Genomic DNA, 26,352 nt, shown 5'->3' with positions numbered 1-26,352 from the left:
CCGCCACCTCATCAGGAGCATGCCCAGGTGTTGTAGAGGTCATACAGGCACGTGGAGGCCACACACACTACTGAGCCTCATTTTGACTTGTTTTAAGGACATTACATCAAAGTTGGATCAGCCTGTAGTGTGGTTTTCCACTTTAATTTTGAGTGTGACTCCAAATCCAGACCTCCATGGGTTGATAAATTGGATTTCCATTGATTATTTTTGTGTGGTTTTGTTGTCAGCACATTCAACTATGTAAAGAAAAAAGTATTTTAATAAGATTATTTCATTCATTCAGATCTATGATGTTATTTTAGTGTTCCCTTTATTTTTTTGAGCAGTGTAACTAGCTGCCGAATAGGCATCAACTCACCACGTAGCTTATTCTTAATGTTTGGCCATAGGCTACCAGAGTGAGGACAGACATTTTTCGGAATAAACGTGGTGAGTGAAAACGTAATGAAATATCCCACTCCCTACCCGGTATCTTACTCGGCCGCTATACAACCTTGTTATTTACGACGTTTTTGGAACAGATTCCTGTTGGAAGGTTTTACATTATACCCACCCTAGCCAGCCTGAGTTAGCTAACGGTAGCTAGTTAACACAATATCTCTTTTAACATTCTTCGTTACATCTAGGCCTTGTAAAAAATATAACAATACACTGTACAAAACGATTTATTCACAGACTTGTTAAAGCTACTGTAGCGTAATGGCTAAAGTTTGCTAACTAGTAGTTCTGGTCTGTCGCGCGACAACAGCAACACGTTGCCTCAGCGCTCAGTCGCCTTTTTTCTACCGATGTTTAGTGACTGGTTTCAATATACTTTACTTTCGTAACTCAACAAAGTAACGTTGTTGCTATATTGCAGGCAAACCTTTCTCTGAATGCCCCAATGACCGTATATGGAGTGTATAGTAGTAGACGACTAGCTCTGGACCATGCGTTGGATGTACGTGCAGCTTGCATGTGCGTGGACCAGGTTGATAACAAATTTAGCCAATCTTTTCTAACAGACTCTCTTGCCTGAGAACTATGACCACACTTTGTGCTCATACCAACCACTGGGAGAAACACAGTTCAGATCCTCGCTGAAGTTGAAACTGTGCTCTGAGGAAGAGGTTAGAAGGACTTCCAGAGAACATCAGACTTGACTTGCTTCTACGGGCAAATCAAAGTTCGAGTTCGATCTCTGCTAGTTTTAGAGTTCCAATTAGTAAGCTTTACAAACAGTGAAAGTGGATTAAAATGTGTCGCCCTCTGCCGGTGATTTGCAGGATGTGCAATGATACAAGTAAAATGAGGGCTGTGATTGCCTACTTTTCCAATTTCTCTATATAAAATGGCCCATAACTTTAAAATGACCAGAAATCGATATTTCAAAAAATGTAAGAGATGTTTTCTTAAAATCAAAAAAACTACTCATAATACAGAGCAAGCGTTAAAGTTTAATAAGACACCAATCGTTCCTTTGTATCACATACAGATGAAACATGGAGTTTTAAAGAAAATAAATATATATTTATTTTTTATTGTCACATACAGTGAAATGTGTTGTTTTACAGTCGGTCATAGTGGGCTCCCGAGTGGCACGTGATTGGGAGTCCCATAGGGCGGCGCACAATTGGCGGGCTTGTTGACATAGGCCGTCATTGTAAATAAGAATTTGTTCTTAAATTACTTGCCTGGTTAAATACAATTTTTAAAAGTACAGCGACCTGGAGCAAAATGTTGGCAAATTAGGGTTAAGTGACTTGCTCAAGGGCACATTGACAGAGTTTTCACCTTGACAGCTCAGGTATTCAAACCAACGACCTTTTGGTTACTGGCTCAACGCTCTAACCTCAAGGCTACCTGCCACCCTAAAGGGGGCCTGGGTAAGGCCAAAATGTCACAAATGTTCCAACTTGAATTAATTATTTCTCAATTATGCTTTAAAATACACGTCAACAATCCTTCCTCTAAAGGACCTTCTATGGGTTAAATTTTGTGAAAATCAAAAAAATCATGGTCCTGTTTTTGTGAGGAATCGCCCTGTTGCCTTGTGTGGCCATCCTTCCAAATCCCATCTCGTTCACTTGACTATTGAAACATGAGAAGCCTGGGCTTCCAAGGGCTATACAAGTTACAATGAAACATAATAAGAGTAAATTGGTCCATGTTAAAAAAACATGAATTGAAATTAACATTTTCTACAGGTGGACCTAAGATGCCAGCATAATACAAGGTCCAGTTCAGCCAGAAGTACCAACAACACATTGTTATGGTGCAATAAAGTACCTCATCTTGAAGAGGTCCACTCATACCCAACCAAGAGAATCAAGATTAGTAATATAAATGCAAAAAATGTACCCACACTATCATAAGACAACAAGTCAAAACAAAGTTATTAAGTAGGCCTAAAAGTTATGAAGTTCCTGTTTTCAGAAAGTAGCTTGAAATTCTCTTATTTTAATTCCATTTATTGTAGGTCCCAGATACCTCTTTCATGTCTGTCTACAGAACAACCCCAACCACAGTCTGACAAGTGCTGAGGGACTGAAGAGGAGAGATGTCAGCGGACACCATTGAGAAATTGACAAAGCTGTTTGAAATAGACCACTCTCCTTCATCAGCTCTAAAAACGATCAAATATGAGGTGGATGTGCATGCCTCTGTGGATCGCTCCATTTGCCCCGACCTTCAATTCTGCTACAAGTCAGTAGCTTGACACTTGAACTGCAGGTTCATTCAGTGTATTTAAAATGCTATCACCAGAAATAATTAGCTATAGGTATGTTCCTCATTTGTGCATTACAGATTGTACCGCAAGCTTTTCAAGGAAGCATGTGTTGCATCGTATGTGGAGAAGAAGATTGATGATTCTAACGAGCATCTGGATAACTGCAATGAAGAATGTTCACAATTTCGCAACATTATCCCTGACAGGCAATATAGAAGACTTAACAATCTGGCTGTCTGATGGTTGTAGTTCTCTCCTCCTACAATAGACCGTGGCAATGCGTCTGAGGACACCGTTGAAATTGAGCGTGCTCCCGTTTCTGATGTTAACGGCTCAGGTAAATCTACAATGTCACAACAATATATCTGATATTAAGTGAAGGGCTCCAATTGAAGACTGTATACCTATAACTCATTTGGTAATCTGAATGGTGGTTGTAATACTATGGTTGTAATGCTCTCCAAGGTACATCTGGAAAACTAGCTGAGGGGGTGACGTTAGAGGAAGAGTGGATGGACATCTTTGAAGACCTCAAAAAGAGGATGAGGGAGGATCCTGTGAGTTTCAGGCCTGCAGTAGCATCCTTCGTTTCCAGCTTAAAGAAGATGAAAACAGACAGTGAACTCATAGCCGCACTACCAAACTTTGGCATAACCAACCCTGGACCAACAGCAAAGTTTTACCGGGGACGGGCACGCCCCACAGAGAGCTCCGTAGGAGAGCATGGACATGGCACATGCAGCTGGAAGAGGAAGGCACCCCATTGAATGTCTCAGTGTGTGGAATAACACATGGACATTGGGAGTACTACACACAAAAAAGCAAGTCAACATCAGTGGCCCCCTGTGCCCATCATCCACCTGCTCACCATCTGTGACCTCCAGTGCACTAGCGCTCTGCCTACCGGCTCTAGGTCTCCTCCGCCTTGAACAAAACCAGGGACTATTTCAATGCATTGTGGCCTCTCCAACACCAGAACCAGTGGCTATTTCAATATTGCATTCTTGCCTTTTTGTTTTACGTTAATTCAATGGAAGACGTTTCTGCAATTTCATATCTTTTTAAAATTGATTCCATGTTGAAGGACCATCAGATTTTAAAAAGCTGTTCTGCTAACCCAGTTGCAGGCCTATACTATCACTGAACCAAAGCAGTAGTTGTCTTGACTTATATCTCAAATTGTATTGGTCACATACACATGGTTAGCAGATGTTAATGCGAGTGTAGTGAAATGCTTGTGCATATACTGGTATATGTTGTGCATCAAGTTGTGTCCTTTTTATGTTGAACAAATGCAAGACTACAATTTTAATGATGGGTTGTAAGACACATAATTAAGTGTTTATTTGTACATTAAAAAAAAATATCCAGAGGGGAACCTGCAAAAAAGAAGTTATTTTTTTTATTACATCGCATAAGTGTTTGATGTGAAATAAAACATGTTACAATTAAGAATTGATGACCAAGGTCAGCCTGCAGGCACCCGGCCTGCCACAAGGAATCGCTAGCGCACGATGAGCCAAGTAAAGCCCCCCCTGGCCAAACCCTCCCCTAACGACGCTGGGCTAATTGTGCACCGCCCGATGGGACTCCCGATCACAGCTGGTTGTGATACAGCCTGGGATCGAACCTGGGTATGTAGTGACGCCTCTAGCACGGCAATGTTGTGCCTTAGACTGCTGCGCCACTCGGGAGGCCTTTATATATTATTATATGGTATGTGGACGTTAGGACTTGGTTACTAAATATAAAAATCTAACATTACAGTAAATGTGTACAGTAAATAATAGTTGGCACACCCTGATGTCCACTACATTAGACATTAATAAACAAGCTCTTAATGTGTAAAAATTATTTAACTTTTTTGAAAACTTCCCAAGTTATTCCTGAGATGTTTCCTAACTAAAAAATATTTTAATATCAAACTCATAAACATTATTACACACAACTTCGTCTTACCATAAAATGTGGTAATTGTGATTGTCAGCTAATTCGAAGAACCAGTAAGAGAAAGTAAAATGTATGACGTCAATGATACGGACCAAGAACTAATGTCCATTAGTGGGGACAAAAATGAGTTGCTGGGTCTCAGTAAATGAGACATATCGTGGGGGACTTTTATTTTGAAGTTATTACACATGGGCTTTTCACACGGATCCTGCAATCCGTGATCCTTGGAAGGTCCCAACCCTAAAACCACAGATATAACAATAAACATCTTTGCTAAAACCCTAACCTTAACCCCTAACCCTTACCTACATTTCAAATTCAATGGTGTTGGAGCGTCCCAACAACTCCAGATAGTACTTTTTGTTTTTCCTTACCCAAGTTGTCATGGTGACGACGTGTGTTTGTGGAGGGGGACACGGACTTGCGTCAGACTACAGCACAAACAACATACCAACAACAACGTCCAGATATTAAGATTGTTCATCAAAATATTACTAGCTAGGTAACCTAAAGCTCAGGTAAGTTCACCACCGCGGAATCAATGAAAGAAAAAGGTAGTCTATAAAGGTTCCTATCTGGCAACATAGTTGGAGGAGTTTATTCTCCAAGCAGTTCTGAGACGTATTGCCTGAAGACCCGACGTGGAATTGGATTGAATTCTACGTCTAGCATAAATACGTGTTTTACGTCAGGAACATTTCCTCTCAAGACCTTTTCATGCCAGAATGTTGAATAAAAATGATATTTAACTTACTTTACCGGTTGTCGGTGCGCTTGGTCCTTTTGCAGGTAGGAATGTAAGAAGGCATCCACAGGAATGTGTAATTAAATCAAGTTGTCAATGCCCTGGTAAATTAGTGCATTCAGGTTTCTATCACCTAAAATATGTGCACAAGATGAAAATACATGCACCGGACGCATTCATACTGGTTGATTCAACTGTTGTTTCCACTCCATTTCAATAAAATTACATTGAGCCAATATGGATAGATGAATTGACTAAATGTCTGTGCCCAGTGGGTGCATGGTTCTGTGCATGCTTCAGGTGATAGAAAGTTCAAATATTTTATTCTACATTCTGGCTTGTAGAGCTTGTGATAGGAACTTTTTCAAACAAAGATATGGGATTAACCTCAGACTGAACCAGATGTACAGTATCACAGTCTGATTGTCAGGCAATTCTGAGTACAGTGTCTGTCACAGAACTAAAAAGAGATTCCATAGGTTCACTGGTCATGTCTTGTCTCACAGGATAGATGACTCTCCTGAGGTTATAAACTTCTCAGCGCTAGAGCGGGAGTTGCAGTCTGCTGTTGAAGCAGACAACAAATATCAAAGAGAAAATGATGCAAAGTTTCGTGCTCTACACCAGAAGGTCGGAACTTATGAGGCGTTTAGGTGAGATGGCTAGGTTGATTTCTCTTTTAATTGAACATCCTACACACTGTTGTTGCACAAATTAATAGACAACATATGTTTTTTCATCATTATGTCCCATTAGAAATGAAGTCCAGACAGCAGACAGTTTTATGGTTTGTTTTGACCTTATTTCCCAATCCTCTCAGGGACATAGTCCTGGCATCCCACCTGAAACCACTGGACAGGAAGGATAAAGCTGAAGCTCCTTGCAAACAGCCCTGGAATGCCCTCGCCTCCGCTGACAAAGGGCAGAACCAGACTAGCTGTGATGAAATAGGCCTAAAGGTTAGACTTCTGCCACCTCACACCAACACAAACATCTCTCCATTCTCATATCAGGGTTCTACCCAAAGAATGTAAGAGGGGTGCTGCGCCACCTAGTGGACTGGCTGCGCCAATGTCATTTGATTCTATTTGACATAATAATAGTTTTTTTTCTTCTCTAGATTGCCATACTCAGCAGCACCACCTTGTTAAAAATCCTGGGGAGAACCTGGATAAGGACTCCTAGTTTTACGTTAGACAAGCTGTATTCATAGTACACGGCAGGGATGTTACCAACCAGGCATGCAAAGCATATTAACGCAATCTGAACATTAAACAGTCTCATTAAATTGGTAATTAACACACAATGTCTCCCGAATGTTATTTTAAGCCTCAGTTGTCAGAGTTCCAGGACAGCGTCAGAGTTCAGCCGGGACTGGCGCAGGTTCGGCAGTGAAAACCCAGAGGATAAATACAGCCTCCTGCTCTCCCTAGGTGGAGAGGGCCTTCAGGACATCTTCAGGGCTGAGGTGGGGTTTGGCCTACTGGGGGAGTTCCTTGTGTTTCTATCCAGTGGTCTCCAGCCTGGGGATGAGGCCACGGTGATAGGGGTCCTGGAAGGGCTGTCCAATACCCCCAGGTTTGGCATCAATATGTCCCTCCTGAGCCGGGCTGAGAGGGAGGCATGTGGAGAGCTGTTTCAGAACCTGAGGAAAGCATCAGCAGCAGGGAATAGCAGTGTCAGAGGATCCGAAGGGGATGTCATTGTCCATGGAAGTAATGTGGAAGAGATTAAAGAGACACAAGATGCTGAGGCAGAGACTCTGTTTCCAGGACAGACCAGTGAGGCTGCCAGAAGAAGCACCGATACTGAAACTTTAAACGGTATAATGCAGTTGTATGGGGTTCAAACTGTTTCTCCTCCTCAGTAAGAAACATTAGATAAACCATATTGGACTTATTGTTTTCAGAAATAACGATGACTGTTACTATACATTGTAGAGCTTAATGTGGTTTCAAAAACTTGAATATCATTTGTTTGTTGAGATGTGCTTGACACTTGATGAGATTTGTTTTTGAGTTATTTTGAATAAATCATTTTGTGAAATGTAGAATTGCCTCTACTTCCAATTGATCTAACTTTAATCTAAAGAAAGAAAGTGTGTTAATAAAGTGTGCTAATGATGTAGGAATATGTGTCAAAAAACTTCTGCTATTGCCTACCCTATTGTATTTTTGCTTGATAGCCAATAGGTGGCACTAGTGCATTAGCCTGGATGCCAATGCGGCCCCTATGATGCTGACAGCCTATTACTTTTTCTTTTAAGCCATGTTTTACCGTAGGCTAAACTGACATGCATACCTTTAAAAAAAAGCTTGATTGTCATTACTCACTGGTTTTAAAGAGATAATTTAGGGATAAATTGCATACATTAGGCCTATTTATTATGCGCACTGATATTCCGCGGCAGGTTCACGTAGATACAACATCAAAGGCTTTATTGCGTTATACACACCATCAGCAGCTACGCCTTGCAAATGTCAAGGCGTTGCAGAAAGAGGGAGATCAAGTGAGCTACACGACACACAGTCAAGTGGTAAGTAAACCAGCTTCTCATTTTTGGTAATGCAAGTCGGGAAAATCTCCAGCCCTACTTTTGGTACTGCTTCTGCAAAGTGATGATGTCTCTGCGTGCTGGACTTATAAAGTGATTTTTTCTTCAGCTAACAAGTTCCCACAAGTGCCTCACGGAGAGGTTTCAGTCGCCACGGGTTTCCGAAGAAGGCAGTTGCGCGCAAAGGGGCATCATGAAGGACCAAAGCTGTACTGATGAAATTACACAAATCTTCCAAGAGGCTCCGTCGGCGAGACAAGCTCTATTGGACAACTACGACAACCTGATGAAGGTAGCTGAATACTGCGAGAGCAACTACCTGCAGGTGAGATGGAAGTTTAGTGCAGACATCGCATAGATAATGTATAACTAGGTCAGTGTTAGGACACTGCCTAAGTTATACCGTAGCTAGTAGACATGCCATAGCCTATCAATTACTTGTACAGTTGAGAACAAATAGCCTACAGTACCGTTAACTTCACAGCAACGAGAGTAGGCTATTCAAATCTAGGCCGACATCGATCCGTCAAAATAGTGAAAGGGAATGGTTTCTCTTTCACCTCATTCCATAACACAACTGTTATCACACAGCATATCCAATATGAAAAAATAATATACATTTCAACATAAGCTATATATCCAAGAGTATGTGGACACCCCTTCAAATTAGTGGATTCGCATATTTCAGCCACACCCGTTGCTGACAGGTGTATAAAATCGAGCACACAGCCATGCAATCCCCATAGACAAACATTGGCAGTAGAATGCCCTTACTAAAGATCTCAGTGACTTTCAACGTGGCACTGTCATAAGATGCACCCTTTCCAACAAGTCAGTTCTGTCAAATTTCTGCCCTGCTAGAGCTGCCCCGGTCAACTGTAAGTGCTGTTATTGTGAATTGGAAACCCACAGGTGCCAGTTATATTAACTGTAACTCAGTAACATTTTTAAATTGTTGCATGCAGCATTTATATTTTTGTTCAGCACACATTAAGAAACATTCCTGTCAAAGAAAGAGGAACAGATTAGTTTACGTAGTCAGAAGTACTCATACTTGTTTTGAAAGCTTACAAAATTGACAAGGAGCATTTCTGTGCTTGTATTCTAATCTAGTGTGCACCCTGGGAGAGTTACGCTGCTGGATTGTGCATTGTCAAGATGAGCAGGAAGAAGTGCACTTCCGGTGACATCCATCTCCTTCAAATATTTCAGTGTAAAGAGCGTGTTTTATGGTGAAGAGAAACACAATTGAGTGCATCCTAATTGGCTGTGTCTGCGTGTGACGTGTGCCTCTATCGGCATTTGAGTCTGAGAGAGAAATAGTGTTAATCTGAGCACGGCAAGTAACACAGGAAGTCTCTGTGCATCTGCGTGTTGGAAGTGAGCATGTACTGTATATGTGCTCATTTCTATGTGAGTGTGAAGGAGTGCACATGTAAGGGTAGGCTCTACTTCCTCATGCTCTATGGCAGGCGTGTGCAGCCTGTTGTCAACCAAGTTGTTAGGTGATGCTCTAAATACTGTAGGTAGCCTGCTGGAACCTGTCTGATCGCAACACAGCAAAATGGACAGTGTTACCTAGTGTTGACTTCTCAGTATAACATTTCTAGGGTTGATTCAGGAGTGAAATGAACTCTCGGTGGTGTAAAAGAACCCCAGTGTTGATGTTACGAACCAGTGTTGAGTGTGAGTTATGATTTGATTTCCCAGCATGCTCTGCTGCAGCTCGATTTTTTTGGGGGGGATTGCCTTTAATATCTGTGTTTTTGCATGTTCATTTCTTGATTTATTAATCTTGTGCTACACAAAGATAAATAGCATACATTTTTCTAAACTAATCCAATCACTGAAATAGTTGTTCCAGTTTAAATGGTTTAGGTAGTCTCCTTTTATTAATGTTCCTAACCCTGGCAGTCATTCTTAATGCAGGTTGCAGGTGAATAAAAAGTCCAACTGTTGGCTGTTCTAACTCTGGCTGGATTCCAATAGGAATTACATATCACTTTGCAAGCCAGCATAATGTGACTTGCAGGCCTGATGTGGCCTGTAAACCAGTAGGTTCATAACACCACTGTTTTGAGGTAAAACATGGCCATCAAAGTAAGTCCTTATGATATTCTGAATTTAATTTACATTTACATTTAAGTCATTTAGCAGACGCTCTTATCCAGAGCGACTTACAAATTGGTGCATTCACCTTATGATATCCAGTGGAACAACCACTTTACAATAGTGCATCTAAATCTTTTAAGGGGGGGGTTTAGAAGGATTACTTTATCCTATCCTAGGTATTCCTTAAAGAGGTGGGGTTTCAGGTGTCTCCGGAAGGTGGTGATTGACTCCGCTGTCCTGGCGTCGTGAGGGAGCTTGTTCCACCATTGGGGTGCCAGAGCAGCGAACAGTTTTGACTGGGCTGAGCGGGAACTGTGCTTCCTCAGAGGTAGGGGGGCCAGCAGGCCAGAGGTGGATGAACGCAGTGCCCTTGTTTGGGTGTAGGGCCTGATCAGAGCCTGAAGGTATGGAGGTGCCGTTCCCTTCACAGCTCCGTAGGCAATCACCATGGTCTTGTAGCGGATGCGAGCTTCAACTGGAAGCCAGTGGAGAGAGCGGAGGAGCGGGGTGACGTGAGAGAACTTGGGAAGGTTGAACACCAGACGGGCTGCGGCGTTCTGGATGAGTTGTAGGGGTTTAATGGCACAGGCAGGGAGCCCAGCCAACAGCGAGTTGCAGTAATCCAGACGGGAGATGACAAGTGCCTGGATTAGGACCTGCGCCTGTATTGTCATAAACAGTTTAACAGTAGGAACTCAGTGAAGTCCACAGGACTAAGAATGAACGAATTTAACGATCATGTCTCTGTCACTAACAAATACAGTCATTACATCGGCTGATGTAAAAAGGGCTTTATAAATACATTTGATTGATATAACACAGAAATTATATTGGGGTCATGGCTTAGAATGACTTATTTTTGGGTAGAAGTTTTGTATCAATTTAAGGGGGATACCTAGTCAGTTGTACAACTGAATGCCTTAAACTGAAATGTGTCTTCTGCATTTAACCCAACCCCTCTGAATCAGAGAGGTGCGGGGGGCTGCCTTAATCAACATCTTCAGGACCCAGGGAACAGTGGGTTAACTGCCTTGCTCAGGACGACAGATTTTTACCTTGTCAGCTCAGGGATTCGATCCAGCATTTAACACCGGAGAAATTGCTGTGTACATTCACCACAAAATGAAATAGAATTGTGAACGCAGCGATCAGGCTGTTTTTTCCAGGCTAGTAAATAGGTGCTTTCCCTGGCTATCTAAAAAAGCGTAATGTGTTCAGCACTGAGCTGTCGAAGACTGTGTGTGTATTTTGATTGTATGGAAGAATTAGAACAGGAAGGCATTCTACTGTGTGAGGAGGAAGTGAGAGGTCTTATTTCACTGCTATTCTCAGACACGTCAACAGAATCATATGACATATAACTCTGAAAAATGTCATCTCACATTGTCAATGTCAAAATCAGATGCTATTATTATCATGATTGTTATGATCCCCAAGTTATCATTCTCTATTGTTTGGTATTTGTGACATGAGCATCCTTTTTTCTATGACTGTCTGTCTCCCCATGTCTCTCTCTCGCTCTCTGTCTCTCTCTTTCTCTCCCTCCCTCTTTCTTTCTTTCTCTCCCTCCCGTTAGGCAGGTGCGGATGCGGTCAAGGCCCTGGAGGAGACTAAGAACTTTACCACCCAGTCTCTGGCCAGTGTGGCCTACCAGATCAGCACCCTGGCCTCCAACGTCCTCAAGCTGCTAGACGCACAGAACTCCCAGCTCAGACACATGGAGTCTTCTGTCAACCTCATCGGACAGGTAGAGCAGAGGGGGTTACTAGAATGTCTCCATACACACTTGTGTATTAGGCCCCGATTCAGTTTCAGGAAGAGAACACAAGCATGTGTATGTTAGCATTAGTGGTGGTTGGTGCCGTTTAAGGTAAGGGAGGACGATTTATTTTAATTTTTTTATGAGCATGGCATTATTTCTATTACAGCATATTGGATGACTGTCATTCATATTCCATTCACCCAGCTCAATGTAACATCGATAGGTTTAGGCTACTACATGATACTCGAATTCTACCTATACGCATCATGAGGTTGCTACAACTTAGCCTATGAATGAAAGTGTACAACGTAACAGGTCGAGAGAAATTTGAGTAGTCAAGGTGACAGACATTGATACATTCAATACCGCCTTGCACACTCTTGCCTGCATCTAGCTAATCTAGGGTGTAATCATTAGTCCAACAGTTGCAAACAAGAGTTTCTATAGGACAAATTCAGGAATCTTTATACCCATTTAGTTACGTTTGCTTCCGTTTACGAAATGTTTTTCAACAGAATCGGCGGAATGACTACACCCCTGATCACACAAACACTGTTCACTTTCATAGCAGTCACACACAAACAGCATGATCACTTCTCTCTTTGTATAGTCTTTCCCGCATCTACGCAACCTCCTCCTCTCACATTTTCCCTTTGCTTGTGGACTTCAGTGCAATACACATCAGCTGTCATCAGAAGCCAAACCTTCTTATCATAACTGCTAACCGCTAAACACAGCCTACATCGTCATCACCAAATTATCATAGTCAACATACCTACTAGAACTAACACGTTAGTAAACCTGCTACAGTCATGCACTACAGTGTACAGTCAGCAGCAAGCAGTTTAGCACTTACACTGGCAAGCCCCGGTGGCAAAACATTTATATAAAAAAAAAGCTTACCTTGACTTGGAAGAGTTCTAGTGTTGGATAGCCATAGCCAGCTAACTAACATAGCATCCCTCTCTGTTTGAGCTGGTTGTTTGAGTAGGCTAAACTAGCTAGCTGCATTTGCTAGCTAAGTAAGTGAAAGTGAAAAAAACGACAATTAAATATAGCTAGCTCTTTCTCTCTCTCTTGCTTCTCATTCATTTTTGAAGAAATGAATTTGTTCAAAACTGTTCAACTATTGTTTTTCTCTCATTGAGTCACCTACTCAGCACATTTTATGCACTGCAGTGTTAGCAAGCTGTATCTTATGCTTTCAGTACTAGACATTCTCTGATCCTTTGATTGGGTGGATAACATGTCAGTTCATGCTGCAAGAGCTCTGATAGGTAGGAAGCCGTCCTCTGGAAGTTGTCATAATTACTGTGTAAGTCTATTGAAGGGGGTGAGAACCACGAGCCTTCTTAGGTTTTGTATTGAAGTCAATGTACGCAGAGCAGGACGGAAGCTAGCTGTCCTCTGGCTACACCATGGTGCTACCCTACAGAGTGTTGTTGAGGCTACTGTAGACCTTGATTGCAAAACAGTGTGTTTTAATCAATTATTTGGTGACGTGAATACATTTAGCATAGTTTTATCTAAAAAGGATAACTTTTTTTGGTGTTTCACTATTTTTATTTTTATCAAATTCACTTAGGAGGATGGTCCTCCCCTTCCTCTTCTGAGGAGCCTCCACTTGTTAGCATAAATGTACAGTTAACTTTGCTAAAAAGGAAGGTTTGCTTGCTTGAACCCAGGTTTTAGAATGAGGAGGCCCATCAGAGGTAGTGACTGGACTGAAGGGGCACAAAAAAGGAAATTTGATTTCATGAGTCAACCCTCCGTCCGGGTTGATGCGTTGTTGCACCTAGATCAGCAGGGTTCTCTGAGTGTCAATGGGACCCACTGTGCCACTTTTCTTTATTCCTTTCCCCCTCCCTCTCTTCCTCCTTTTCCTCTAGCCCTCCTTATCCTCTACCCCTCCTTATCCTCTACCCTTCTACCCCTCCCTGCCCACACCCCCTTTTTCTTCTTTCCCTCTATCCCCTACCCATCCCACCATCCCTTCCTTCCTCCCTCATCTCCTTACCCCTGGTGCTCAGTATATGAAAGCTGCAGGGTCTGCCTCTCCGCTGATCTGGGCTGGTTTCCAGGGACTTTGGGGACCCTGGCCTTCTTCCATGCTGAATTCTCCATCCCCAGTACAACGCGTGCCCCCCCCAGCTTACTCTCTTACACCAGCCCAACTGTCCCCCGCTGCCCCCCTCCACTTCTCTGTAGCTCTACTGTTCCCCTCCCCTCCCCCTCTCTGTAGCCCACTGTCCCCAAAGTTGGCACAGACCCCAGGCATTCCTGCATGTTCTGCGCCCAGCAATATCATACAGAACCAGGTCACCTGAGGAGGGGGTTGGGGGTTGGGGGTGGAGGGGTGAGTGGGTTGAGGGACTACAGGGTGAAATTTGACCTTCAACACAGAGCATCATTGGGGCTGGGATGGCATGAAAGACCCCAATGTTCTCTGTTCTGAGCGTTCCTTCCTGCTAACCTCTGATTGATGTCCTCCATTGTCTACTGGCACCCATGAAGGGTCCCTAACAACTGTATACTAAATGATAGGGCTCACTTGAAAGAGGGTTTGAGATTATTACCACTTTCGTTTATGAGCTATATTGAGCTAATGATGATGTCAGAGAAAGGGTACCATGCTATTCCATCCTGTATGGTTTATTTTGTATTTTGGAAAAACGTACGTTTTACCAGAGGGAAGGAATTAAGAATAGCACATGTTTATCTGTAGTTAAAAAAAAAAAATCAGTTTAACTGTTATTGGTTCAAACCCTGATGGCAACATCGTCTGCCTCTTGTCTTGCAGACAGTGGACATGCACAGAGAGAAGGTGGCCCGGAGAGAGATAGGGGCTTTCACCACAGCCAAGAGGGTTCCCCGCAGTCACAAAATAATCCCCCCGGCAACAGGCAAGGAGCCCAAACCCAAGTACACCCGTAGTCCCATCACCTACTCTGACCTGGACACACTGGGGCATGGCATGAAGGTGAAACTGAGTTTTCAAGTTCAAGTGCAATTACATGTTTTACCTAACATTCCCATGACATTAAAAAGGTCAAAGGTTCAAATAAATACTTTCCCTGCAAGTGTCTTACTATACAGCTACAAAACTGTACAATACTGTATGTTGCAATCAACATTCAATAGTAATGTTGGAAATTACTGATGTGGAAATGTAATTACTCTTTGGTGAAAACTACTTTTTAAAACCTGGGTTGTGTCACCAGGGTACTATGGTTGGAGACAAAGGCTCTGTAGGTTTCCTTAGCTCTCAAGACAAGCCTTTCAGATGCAGCTGGGCAGCAGCCATTCTTTTTTTTACCACCATGCCTCTAGTCTACACCACATCCAGTTAGAGAGGAGCAGCTTGTTGCGTAAGGCTGACCTCGATTAGCACACACGCACACACACACACACACACACACACACACACACACACACACACACACACACACACACACACACAGAACAAGCAGCCAGCCAGCCACTGTGCACCGTGGGAAAATGGCTAGACACACTAATTAGTGCTGCCAAGGCTCAGCCGCTTCATTGATGCTCCAACACAATTCACTCATCTACAACACACACACACACACACATAAACTACCTCTGCTTTTTCACTCTGTTCTCCCTTTGTCTCTCTCTCTCTCTTTCTCTCTATCTATCTATCTATTGCTCGGTCTCACCGCATTCCCACAGGATTCTGGTAAGCTGATGTTGAAAGCAGGGTCATCAAAACGCAAACATGGCAGCACCATCAGGTATGACGCTGACACTGCTGACTCCATGTGATTGCTCTGCTCTCACACTGCCAGTCTAACTGTAACTGTTTCACTTCCTGTAAAAGTCAGTCAGACAGGAAGCCTAGTTTCCGCACATCCTCTATGCTCAGTGGTCCACAAAAACCCTTTATTCAACTTTTGTTCAAGACCAGAAACATCAGCAAAATAAATATTTAAAATAATTTGTGTGAGCTGTGGGTAGGATCGGGGAATGTATTCATGGCTAACCACACCTCCTGTCCAATCATGTTTGTTGTGTTCATTCAGTCGGGGATTGAATGCCATTCAGCCAGAGGGAGATTTACTGTGGACAGGACAGAGCGATTACAGAGCTTTCACGTTGTGATTATGCCAAAAACAAACCAGGAAGTATAGAAGTCAAATGTGCGGGTATCATTTGCACTGAGTAGCATATTTAAACTGTTTCGTGAGAGAAGCGAACAACATCTCTCAGTCAATGTGCACGAGTGCGATTTGAAGCTTTCTGCATGTTTCTCACTATTTATGAGTTGATAGAGCTGGTCTGTGTGAATCCAAGTGTCAGCATTTGTGATAATACTATGTGACGCTTAGGGCTGTCTGTGTGTTTTCAGCAGGAGCACTTCCAGAGCACCCCCAGAGCCTGTCCAGTGTCCCATAGCCCCCTCTCTGTCTCGAGGGGCGTCCCTCACCTCTCTCAATGATCGCTCCATTGGGTAAAAAACACTTACTGGAAACACTGTTTTACTGTACACACGTAAGCTTTGACACTTACTACTAAATACTCCATTCCATACGAGTACTCAGACACCTCAGTTAAGTGTGGTGCTTCAGGATTTGTATATTTTGTGTGTAGAGTAGGCTGTAGAATATCTCCACCCAGACATGGAAATATACCTCCAGCTTACTTTGACGTTGCCCTCCCCCTCCTGTAACAGGTCCAGCTTCGGCAAGGCCGTGCCTCCCCCCGTGGTCCCCAGCTGGCCCGCGTCACCTGACTCTGACATCATCACCACCCTGCTGGAGGAGGCCCCGCCCCCACCACCGCCCCTGTCTCTGATGGAGGATGGTGACGCCTCCATGACAGCTGCGGCCCCTCCTCCTCCTCCCTTGGCGCCTCCTGCCTCCTCTCTGGATGTCCCTCCTCCCCCTCCTCTGCCCCCCACCACCACAACCAGCGCCCCTGAACCTGGCCATACCAGCCTAGCCTGCATCCCCCCTCCCCTTGCCCCACCCCCACTGGAGACTGGTAAGTGTCTGAATAACACTTTATCATGAATTTTATAAATTTGAATAAACTATTTGTAACTAGTGTACATACTATTAGTAATTGACTGTAAACGTACTGTATGAGTAACGAAAGTACATTAACATGTCTTAAATTGAATATCACACTCAATATCAAACATCTAGGTGGAAAATATCGCTTGTTTTTGTGTTTCCCACACTGTGAGACAGCTTTAGCACACTGCACAGCACAGTGTAGGAGAGGAAATGAGAACACGTTTTGTGCAGACAGACACCCAGAGACATGCACATGCTGACACATCTAGAGGCAGGAAACCAGGAACAACCAGCCTTGTGCCTACACTGTGATACTAAGAAATAAATACTTATTTTTTTTAACTTAGTTGCATGATTGTGTTACTGATTTCACACGGTATGAAATGATGAATATCAACTTAATCAGATGAATGAAGCAGATATTCTTCAATTAATATACTCTTTTCTTAGTGGCTGAAGAGAACGGCTTCCCGCCCCCAATGCCACCACCATCTGACGAGCATCTCCCTCCACCAGCCAGTGAGGGCCTGGAGCTCCCTGACCCGCCCCCTCCACCGAGTGATGAAGTGGATGAAGGTAAAAGGAGCGGGTTGGTTTGGTGCACCACCCAGCCCTAAATGTGTCACCCTGCACTTTTAATGGTCCTTCAACAAGTGGTGAAAGGACTCTTGAATGAGACCTCACATCCATTTCTAATGCCGCAAAGGATCTGATTTGTTGAAATGTTGTTATCTGTTTGTTTAGTTTAGTTGTCTGTCTGGGGTTTGTTTGTTTGTCTGTCTGTCTATGCAGAGCATGCTCGCTGATGCCGATCTTTGGTGTTTTCCTGTCCTTATCTCTGTTATTAGACTTTCTCTCTCTCTGTGTCTGTCTGCTTCATCTTGACCTTTGACCTGTGACCTGTCTCTCTCCGGCTCAGCTCTGCAGCCCAGGCGGTCTCGTGTACGTCGTCACCCCCCCAGCTCGCGCTCCATGTCCCTCAGGGTCCGCACGGGCCCTAGCTCTCGCTCGCTCTACACTCGCTCACTCTTCCTACCAACCATCCAATCACGTAAGGCCACTTTGGCAACCCCCCCCCCCAGCCCAGGTCCTGCCCTCAGCTGGTGTCCAGTGTGGCCTCATGACTTAGTATTAATATACCAATCATTAGTTCATGAGGAGCTGAACATGGCTAATGTGAAACTGGTTTAATATTACACCACCATTGTTTAGTCTTTTGGTGCATGATGAAAATTCAAGCCTTGCTTAAGCAATAGTGTTAGCTTTCATATTAGTGCTAGCATTAGCATTTGGGCTGTCATTGTAAGTAACAATTTGTTCTTAACTGACTTGCGTAGTTAAATAAAGGTTCAATAAATAAATAGATTCAGATAAATGTGGCGTCCCCTCTGAAGACCCATTTTGGTTGATCTGATGTAACCTTTCTCCATCACCCATTCCTACCTCTCCCTCTGTGACCTCACCGGTCAGTCATGATCCCTCCTCCCCCTTCATACCCTCCTCCTCTCGCCCCTCCCGTGTCGCTGAGCCCACTGTCCAGCCTGCCCGCCCGCCTGGATCACCTGGGTAAGTGGAGACTGTGTGAGACCTCAATACACCCTCCAGGCCACGGGGAGGGGGGTGGACTTCTGTCCAAATGACTGCATCACTGCTAATGCTGCTGCTGCTATTGCTGTTGAGTCTACAGTGTTGGGAGGTAAAGCCACGGGCAGATTCTGTCCTCTAAAAGTCCGTCAGACACTGGGTTGGTAACGTCTTTGTTTTGTCCTTGATCGATAAGATGGCTTATGTTTTTCATTATAACAGATAACACATTATGTGGAGATAATAGTTTCAAAGAAGCTAGGCACTGTAAATGGATTTAAAGAGTCCTCGGAACAAGTTATACACTGTAGATTTGATACACTTTGGAACAAGAATTACTTGTTTGGGAAGTGGTGCAGCCTATCAGTTTGGGTTTATATGCCTTTTTGCCCAATCCTGTAGATCTGGTGATCCCAGCCCCGCCTCCTCCACCTTTTACCGACAGTGTGGGTGGCTTTGATGACGTCATGCCACCCCTACCTCCCCCTGCTGATTATGACACGACTGGCCCTACAGACTTTTTAGAGAAAGGTATGATAGTGCTCCATGCATATTCACCAATGGATAAACTACTAAATGCTGTCATGGCCCAAATTGCGTGCAGTACTTATTCAATGTCTGACCAAGTAATACCATTAAAATTTGGCCTGTGTTTGTGTTGTGTCTTGGTTGTCTCATTGCAATTCACTTTCCCTCCCAGTGGTGGCGCTGTACAGCTACAACTCAGGGAAGCCTGGAGACCTGGTGTTCCAGGAGGGAGAAGTCATGTACCTGATCAAGAGGAACGAAGACGGCTGGTGTGAGGGACTGCTCAACGGAGTAGAGGGATTCTTCCCTGGGAACTACGTTGATTCCTTCACCAACTAAGTTTATTAGACCACTTAAAGGTAGACTCAGCGATAGGACGTATATGCAGAAAGTAAACAGCATAGTGGGTCAAGTTCCGCTACAACTAAGAGTTTTGAAGCCCGAGGCTCAACTTGTCCTCTGTTTTGGTCTTGTGGCTACCCTGTTGAAAAAGCGTCAAGCGAACCCGTGCACATGCGCAGATACTGTGTGTGACAGTGTGAGAGCGGAGTCGCGCGTCTCGCTTATCGCAGTATCTGCAGTGCTGCTCGTGGCAATGTCGTTTCGCTTAGTCTACCTTTTAATATGAAGAGGGAAAGTAGGCTCTGTCCACAAACAACCCCTAACCCTATACCCTAGGTCTACCTAGGCACTTTATGTTGATCAGGAAAGAATTGGACTGGTGTAAACATACCTATTCACATCATTGGTATAAGCAATAACTATTGTAGCTTTACCTGTCCCTTTGATAGGCCAGATGCAATTTCAATCATATTGCCTCTCTGGTATCGAGTTTGGGGCTGGTGGTTGTTGGGTTTGTTTCTTGATGGGGATGTAGTCAACTATTAGCTTTGTAGAAAGACCTCTACTGCCTCTAGGCCATAGTAATATGAACGGAAAATAAGGCAATATTTACACTTGGAATGATGACAGGACTCTGAAATATAGCCCCTATATAGTGCGAGGGGCTAGTTATATATTACCAAGAGGGTCACTAGGTAGGACGACTTAATATCTGCTCTCTTTCAACCAAGACTAGATCAAATATAAAAGTCAGCTTGCTTATTAACCATGAAGGTAGTGAATACTTGGAAAATGCTTTGCAAGTTATACAATAACTCTATGTCCCATTCAGTATTGTTTTACAAGTACTGTAGTACCAGTATATGAGCTAGTTTGGCCTTACTGTTGTGCTCAGAAGGACAAGCCCTGAACGCTGCATAATGATGTGGTAAAGCTGCTTCCGTTTTTTTGTCAATGGGACCAGCCACTGTTTGCTGCTGCAGTTTTTGGCTCTGCAGGATGATATTGGTCACTTAATTAGACTTGCACTAATATATTTTCTAATATTCAAACTGAGATGAAATAATATATGGATTATAGGAAAAAATATTTGTATGAATTCTGTTACGAGGTGAAAATATTTTACTGTAGTGATGTCATGAGATTGAAAAATGTCAAAGTGATTTTAAACTTGTTAATGTTGCCAGTTAGTTTCATTTTGATATTTAGTATATCCTTTTAGATTGAACAATGTTTCATTTACATGTCTTTCAATAAATGCTTAGCTTTTCCAAATAAACTTTCTCAAATTCTCATGCTAATCTAGAAAAAAAGGTGACTACTGTACTACTGTGCATGAAGAGCGTTAAGAGGAGTAACAAAACCAAGTCCATATCATGTTGTTGTCTAAAACGTGCCCCGATAGGTCTTATTCTAATGCTAAGACAACATGATACAGTGACTTTACCATTGTGTTTGGCATCATCATGGCCACCTCAGCTCAGGTGCTGTGCCTTTTAAACAGCAAAGGGTTGCTATAAACCTGCCACCTTAACCCTCAGTTCAATAGCACGCCCGTTGCCAGATAAGACACACATTCACACAGACATTACAGTACACATACACTCAGGTCTTCTATATTCACACACACACAGTACACATAGGTTCAGGTCCTTATTGATTTCCGTTGAAGTCCCAGGTTCACTGAAGCGGCTGCTGGCTTTAAGGTAAGACGAAGTTCATTTGGATTTATATATTTGGATTTATATGTTTACGTACAGTATAATATGACTATAGGTCAACAGAACGTTGTTGGTATGAATGTATGATACATATTTACTCTGACAGACTGAATTGAATAGATTCTTCTTGGTGTTGACTCTGTGTTGTACACACTGACTATATGGTTAAGTATGCTATTCTTTGGAAGCTTTCAGTCCACTTCCACTTGTGGTTTTTATCTACTTGTGATTTTATCAATCTGTGGACTTATTAACATGATATACTATCACCTGTGAGTGCTTCTCGATCAAAAGACAGACAGCCATAAACAACCTATTATATAAACATAACACAGCTTTACAGTAGAATGTCGATACTAACTGTACCTTGATACTGACCAATTGAGGGTGACAGAAGTTTATATTACATTTTCGTTGCAACGCTCTTTGTTTGAAATTGCAACTAGTCTCTGGTAGCTGAGATTTGGTTTGGGGTGTTGAGATTGCATTGCAACAAAACTCAGTTCTGGTTCTTTTCTATCTGAGTGTGGCAAAGGTACTATTTCCTGAGTCATGTTTATGACCGTTGTGGAAAAACATGATTTCACATGTGATGATATCTCAGATGAAGTTTCACGTATCCAGAGTTTCAAGTTCATTGGTGTCCATATCATCAACAAGCTATCATGGTCCAAACACACCAAGACAGTTGTGAAGAGGGCACAACAACACTGTACCCCCGCACATTTCTTTAACACTTTATTTTGGTTACTACATGATTCCATATGTGTTATTTCATAGTTTTGATGTTTTTGCTATTATTCTACAATGGAGAAAATTGTCAAAATAAAGAAAAACCCTTGAATGAGCAGGTGTGTCCAAACTGTATATATATTTTTTTATTCCGTTTTTTTCAGGGGGTGCTACAGCACCCTCAGCACCCCTACTTCCCGAGGCTATGTCTGTTTCAAGACGTCCACTATCATCCCCGTGCCCAAGAATGAGAAATTAACTGAACTGAATGACTATCGACCCTTAGCACTCACTTCCGTCATCATGAAGTGCTTCGATAGGCTATTCAAAGACCACATCACCTCCTCCCTCCAGACACACTCGACCCTGTCCAATTCGCCTACCGCCCCGACGTCCACAGACGAACATCGTTGATTATTTGATTGGGAGGACGAAAAGGGATGTCAAACTATGGTGTTGTGTTTGTTCTTGCAGGTTTCTACTGAGGTGCAGGTGTTAACTTCACAAGATGCCGATACGCGAGGCTTTTTACTTTTTAGAGTAAGAGTCCCATTCCTGTCCACATTCATATCGGTCTAGGACACACACGCACAAACACAAACTGAAATAGACTTTGCCTGTGTCTGGTCATGTGCTCCTACAGCGATGAGAAATTCACAAACCAATTGCATTATCTTCCCTTAGAGTCTTCATGCCGTTGATCACATTTGGCATCACCATCATCTGCTGCACAGCCTTTTGTAAGGCCTTCCACCGGGCCCGCGAGGAGCAACTGGACCGGGAGGAGAGACGAGACAGGCCCTCCATCTATGTCATTCCCTTCCCCACAGTATCTCATGACAACGAAGACATCCACAGGCCTCCTCGCTACAGCACCTCAGAGTTCTACAGCCCACCTCCTGCCTACAATGAGGTAATAGTCCATCCTAAACATGAGGTGCAAATTGTACCGTTCAGTAGGGTTTACAACTTTACAATACAATTTCATTCACACTTTTTGGGTTAAACACTGTACTGTATTGTAAGTGTTTTTTAATCTCAATGTGTCTAATCGATTCATTCAATCTCATTTTGTCTAGGTGGAGATGAAGCCAGACTTTATCCACCCAGAGCTTCCTCCAGCCTACTCTGAGGTCTCCAACACACCTGTTTTCCCCCTGCAACCTGTCTCGGCGTCTCCTGAACCCCACTCCCAACCATAGGACCGTACCTCCTTAGGAAGCCTGCGAGGGGGAGGCCTGAGGCCACAGACTAGGGGATAAATTACACAGAATATGGGACATACTGTATGTGGAGTGGGCATTCTGAAGCTGGATATGTATACCACAGAGACTTGGTCCTTGGGATTGTTGAATGGGGATGTGAGGTGGAAAGTTTGGGGACCATAAGGAAAAGCAAGTGTTTGGACATCTATGAAAGTGTGTACTGTAAAGCAGAAGTTGGGGACAAGAGATTGAATGGGGTTGCGTAGTAGCTATAGCTACCAATCTGTACATACCAGTGTGTAAATATTAATTAAATCTTTCAAATTTTATTTTTCAAGGTGTTACTCAGAATAGTTTATTAATATTATTATGTATCAGTGTCATGGAACTTGTTGTGTAATAATGGTAAATAGTGTCTGTTTTCGTTATCAAAGATTCAATCTGTCCTATATTGGTCATGTCTGATCCTGTAACACATCGTCCGTGCTCTTTGGCCAGATAGGTTACATAACAGCCCTACCCAGGAAGCTGTTCTGTAAAACACTGGTAAGATATTGAACAGACAAACTGATAAAAATGTACTATGTCATGGACATGACAGTTTTTGGCATTCCTCTCGGTTATAAATATGTTATTTCCTCTTACTCCAGTTGCCCAATCATATATCCTTACATGAATAGGAACAAGTCTTTGGCTGATGATGTATAGTGTATTAAGTGATAGTAAAATAGTAACCGCTTCACTTAATGCCCCCTTGCCTATGACTGTAAACTATGATCAAAACATATATGGCCCATCTCTGTCATTCATTATCTAAGATTAGACCAGAGGTTGAGCAGTTGTTACTGAGATGCCTCAATGCTACTAACCCAACACTGTTTTGCTTTATGAACATCATGAATAATACTAGCCTTTTGCAAATACAGACTGGGATTGAAACATGGGTCTCTAGTGTGCTTGTGGACTGTGTTAGCCCGATGAGCTAAAGCCTAGGCATTAACTTGGGGAACTAATATTTGTCTTCAGGACAGGTGTCAGTGCAAAGTTACTCACTCATCACGTGAGTGTGATTCATCAGCTTTTATATAGTATACAGTGCATTCGGAAAGAATTCAGACCCCTTGACTTTTTCCACATTTTGTTACGTTACAGCCTTATTCTAACATGGATTAAATAAAACAATGTCCCCATCAATCTACACACAATACTCCATAATGACAAAGTGAAACAGGTTTTTAGAAATGTTTGCAAATGTATTAAAAATAAAAAAACAGGAATACCTTATTTACATAAGTATTCAGACCTTTTGCTATGAGACTCTAAATTGAGCACAGCTGCATCCTGTTTCCATTGGTCATCCTTGAGATGTGGCTACAATTTGATTGGAGTCCACCTGTGGTAAATTCAATTGATTGGACATGATTTAGAAAGGCAAACACCTGTCTTTATAAGGTACCACAGTTGACAGTGCATGTCGGAGCAAAAACCAAGCCATGAGGTCGAAGGAATTGTCCGTAGAGCTCCGAGAAAGGATTATTTACATTTACATTTACATTTAAGTCATTTAGCAGACGCTCTTATCCAGAGCGACTTACAAATTGGTGCATTCACCTTATGATATCCAGTGGAACAACCACTTTACAATAGTGCATCTAAATCTTTTAAGGGGGGGGGGTTAGAAGGATTACTTTATCCTATCCTAGGTATTCCTTAAAGAGGTGGGGTTTCAGGTGTCTCCGGAAGGTGGTGATTGACTCCGCTGTCCTGGCGTCGTGAGGGAGCTTGTTCCACCATTGGGGTGCCAGAGCAGCGAACAGTTTTGACTGGGCTGAGCGGGAACTGTGCTTCCTCAGAGGTAGGGGGGCCAGCAGGCCAGTGGTGGATGAACGCAGTGCCCTTGTTTGGGTGTAGGGCCTGATCAGAGCCTGAAGGTATGGAGGTGCCGTTCCCTTCACAGCTCCGTAGGCAATCACCATGGTCTTGTAGCGGATGCGAGCTTCAACTGGAAGCCAGTGGAGAGAGCGGAGGAGCGGGGTGACGTGAGAGAACTTGGGAAGGTTGAACACCAGACGGGCTGCGGCGTTCTGGATGAGTTGTAGGGGTTTAATGGCACAGGCAGGGAGCCCAGCCAACAGCGAGTTGCAGTAATCCAGACGGGAGATGACAAGTGCCTGGATTAGGACCTGCGCCGCTTCCTGTGTGAGGCAGGGTCGTACTCTGCGAATGTTGTAGAGCATGAACCTACAGGATCGGGTCACCGCCTTGATGTTAGTGGAGAACGACAGGGTGTTGTCCAGGATCACGCCAAGGTTCTTAGCACTCTGGGAGGAGGACACAAGGGAGTTGTCAACCGTGATGGCGAGATCATGGAACGGGCAGTCCTTCCCCGGGAGGAAGAGCAGCTCCGTCTTGCCGAGGTTCAGCTTGAGCTGGTGATCCGTCATCCACACTGATATGTCTGACAGACATGCAGAGATGCGATTCGCCGCCTGGTTATCAGAAGGGGGAAAGGAGAAGATTAATTGTGTGTCGTCTGCATAGCAATGATAGGAGAGACCATGTGAGGATATGACAGAGCCAAGTGACTTGGTGTATAGCGAGAATAGGAGAGGGCCTAGAACAGAGCCCTGGGGGACACCAGTGGTGAGAGCGCATGGTGCGGAGACAGATTCTCGCCACGCCACCTGGTAGGAGCGACCTGTCAGGTAGGACGCAATCCAAGCGTGGGCCGCGCCGGAGATGCCCAACTCGGAGAGGGTGGAGAGGAGGATCTGATGGTTCACAGTATCAAAGGCAGCAGATAGGTCTAGAAGGATGAGAGCAGAGGAGAGAGAGTTAGCTTTAGCAGTGCGGAGAGCCTCCGTGACACAGAGAAGAGCAGTCTCAGTTGAATGCCCAGTCTTGAAACCTGACTGATTAGGATCAAGAAGGTCATTCTGAGAGAGATAGCAGGAGAGCTGGCCAAGGACGGCACGTTCAAGAGTTTTGGAGAGAAAAGAAAGAAGGGATACTGGTCTGTAGTTGTTGACATCGGAGGGATCGAGTGTAGGTTTTTTCAGAAGGGGTGCAACTCTCGCTCTCTTGAAGACGGAAGGGACGTAGCCAGCGGTCAAGGATGAGTTGATGAGCGAGGTGAGGAAGGGGAGAAGGTCTCCGGAAATGGTCTGGAGAAGAGAGGAGGGGATAGGGTCAAGTGGGCAGGTTGTTGGGCCGTCACAAGACGCGAGATTTCATCTGGAGAGAGAGGGGAGAAAGAGGTCAAAGCACAGGGTAGGGCAGTGTGAGCAGGACCAGCGGTGTCGTTTGACTTAGCAAACGAGGATCGGATATCGTCAACCTTCTTTTCAAAATGGTTGACGAAGTCA

The 26,352-nt window shown here is 43.6% G+C and overlaps 3 protein-coding genes across 7 annotated transcripts; all 3 read left to right on the top strand.

Annotated features, from left to right (window-relative positions):
• The first annotated feature begins 886 nt into the window (after positions 1-886).
• On the top strand, positions 887-4,089 carry LOC106607410 (uncharacterized). Its single transcript, XM_045719511.1, is given in 9 exon segments — positions 887-892; positions 1,008-1,113; positions 1,116-1,174; positions 2,190-2,248; positions 2,250-2,339; positions 2,469-2,549; positions 2,551-2,695; positions 2,963-3,050; positions 3,179-4,089. Coding segments are annotated over 9 exon segments (936 nt in total). The 3' UTR covers positions 3,481-4,089.
• Positions 3,505-7,456, top strand: LOC106607411 (coiled-coil domain-containing protein 103). The gene is made up of 4 exons (XM_045719510.1): positions 3,505-3,626; positions 5,915-6,061; positions 6,229-6,367; positions 6,738-7,456. Exons 1-4 carry the CDS (start codon positions 3,505-3,507, stop codon positions 6,801-6,803), a joined length of 474 nt encoding a protein of 157 aa, XP_045575466.1. The 3' UTR covers positions 6,804-7,456.
• Positions 7,457-7,655: 199 nt separating this feature from the next.
• LOC106607465 (ABI gene family member 3) lies at positions 7,656-23,930 on the top strand. 5 transcript variants are annotated; one of them, XM_014204443.2, is made up of 15 exons: positions 7,656-7,944; positions 8,072-8,287; positions 11,651-11,821; positions 14,637-14,816; positions 15,530-15,591; positions 16,209-16,307; positions 16,530-16,840; positions 17,326-17,451; positions 17,795-17,926; positions 18,346-18,441; positions 18,862-18,990; positions 19,160-21,035; positions 22,257-22,322; positions 22,467-22,695; positions 22,862-23,930. In XM_014204443.2, exons 1-12 carry the CDS (start codon positions 7,795-7,797, stop codon positions 19,324-19,326), a joined length of 1,839 nt encoding a protein of 612 aa, XP_014059918.1. In that variant the 5' UTR covers positions 7,656-7,794; the 3' UTR covers positions 19,327-21,035; positions 22,257-22,322; positions 22,467-22,695; positions 22,862-23,930. The 5 variants fall into 5 exon arrangements, with proteins under 5 accessions (XP_014059918.1, XP_014059917.1, XP_014059920.1 ...); XM_014204442.2 differs by having other exon boundaries at positions 7,657-7,944; positions 16,206-16,307; XM_045720632.1 differs by lacking the exon at positions 7,656-7,944 and having other exon boundaries at positions 7,958-8,287; positions 16,206-16,307.
• Positions 23,931-26,352: the final 2,422 nt, after the last annotated feature.

This window comes from Salmo salar, chromosome ssa06 (genome assembly GCF_905237065.1).
Source record: "Salmo salar chromosome ssa06, Ssal_v3.1, whole genome shotgun sequence".
In the NCBI taxonomy this organism is placed as follows: domain Eukaryota; kingdom Metazoa; phylum Chordata; class Actinopteri; order Salmoniformes; family Salmonidae; genus Salmo; species Salmo salar.
This window is presented reverse-complemented; position numbering and strand designations above follow the sequence as displayed.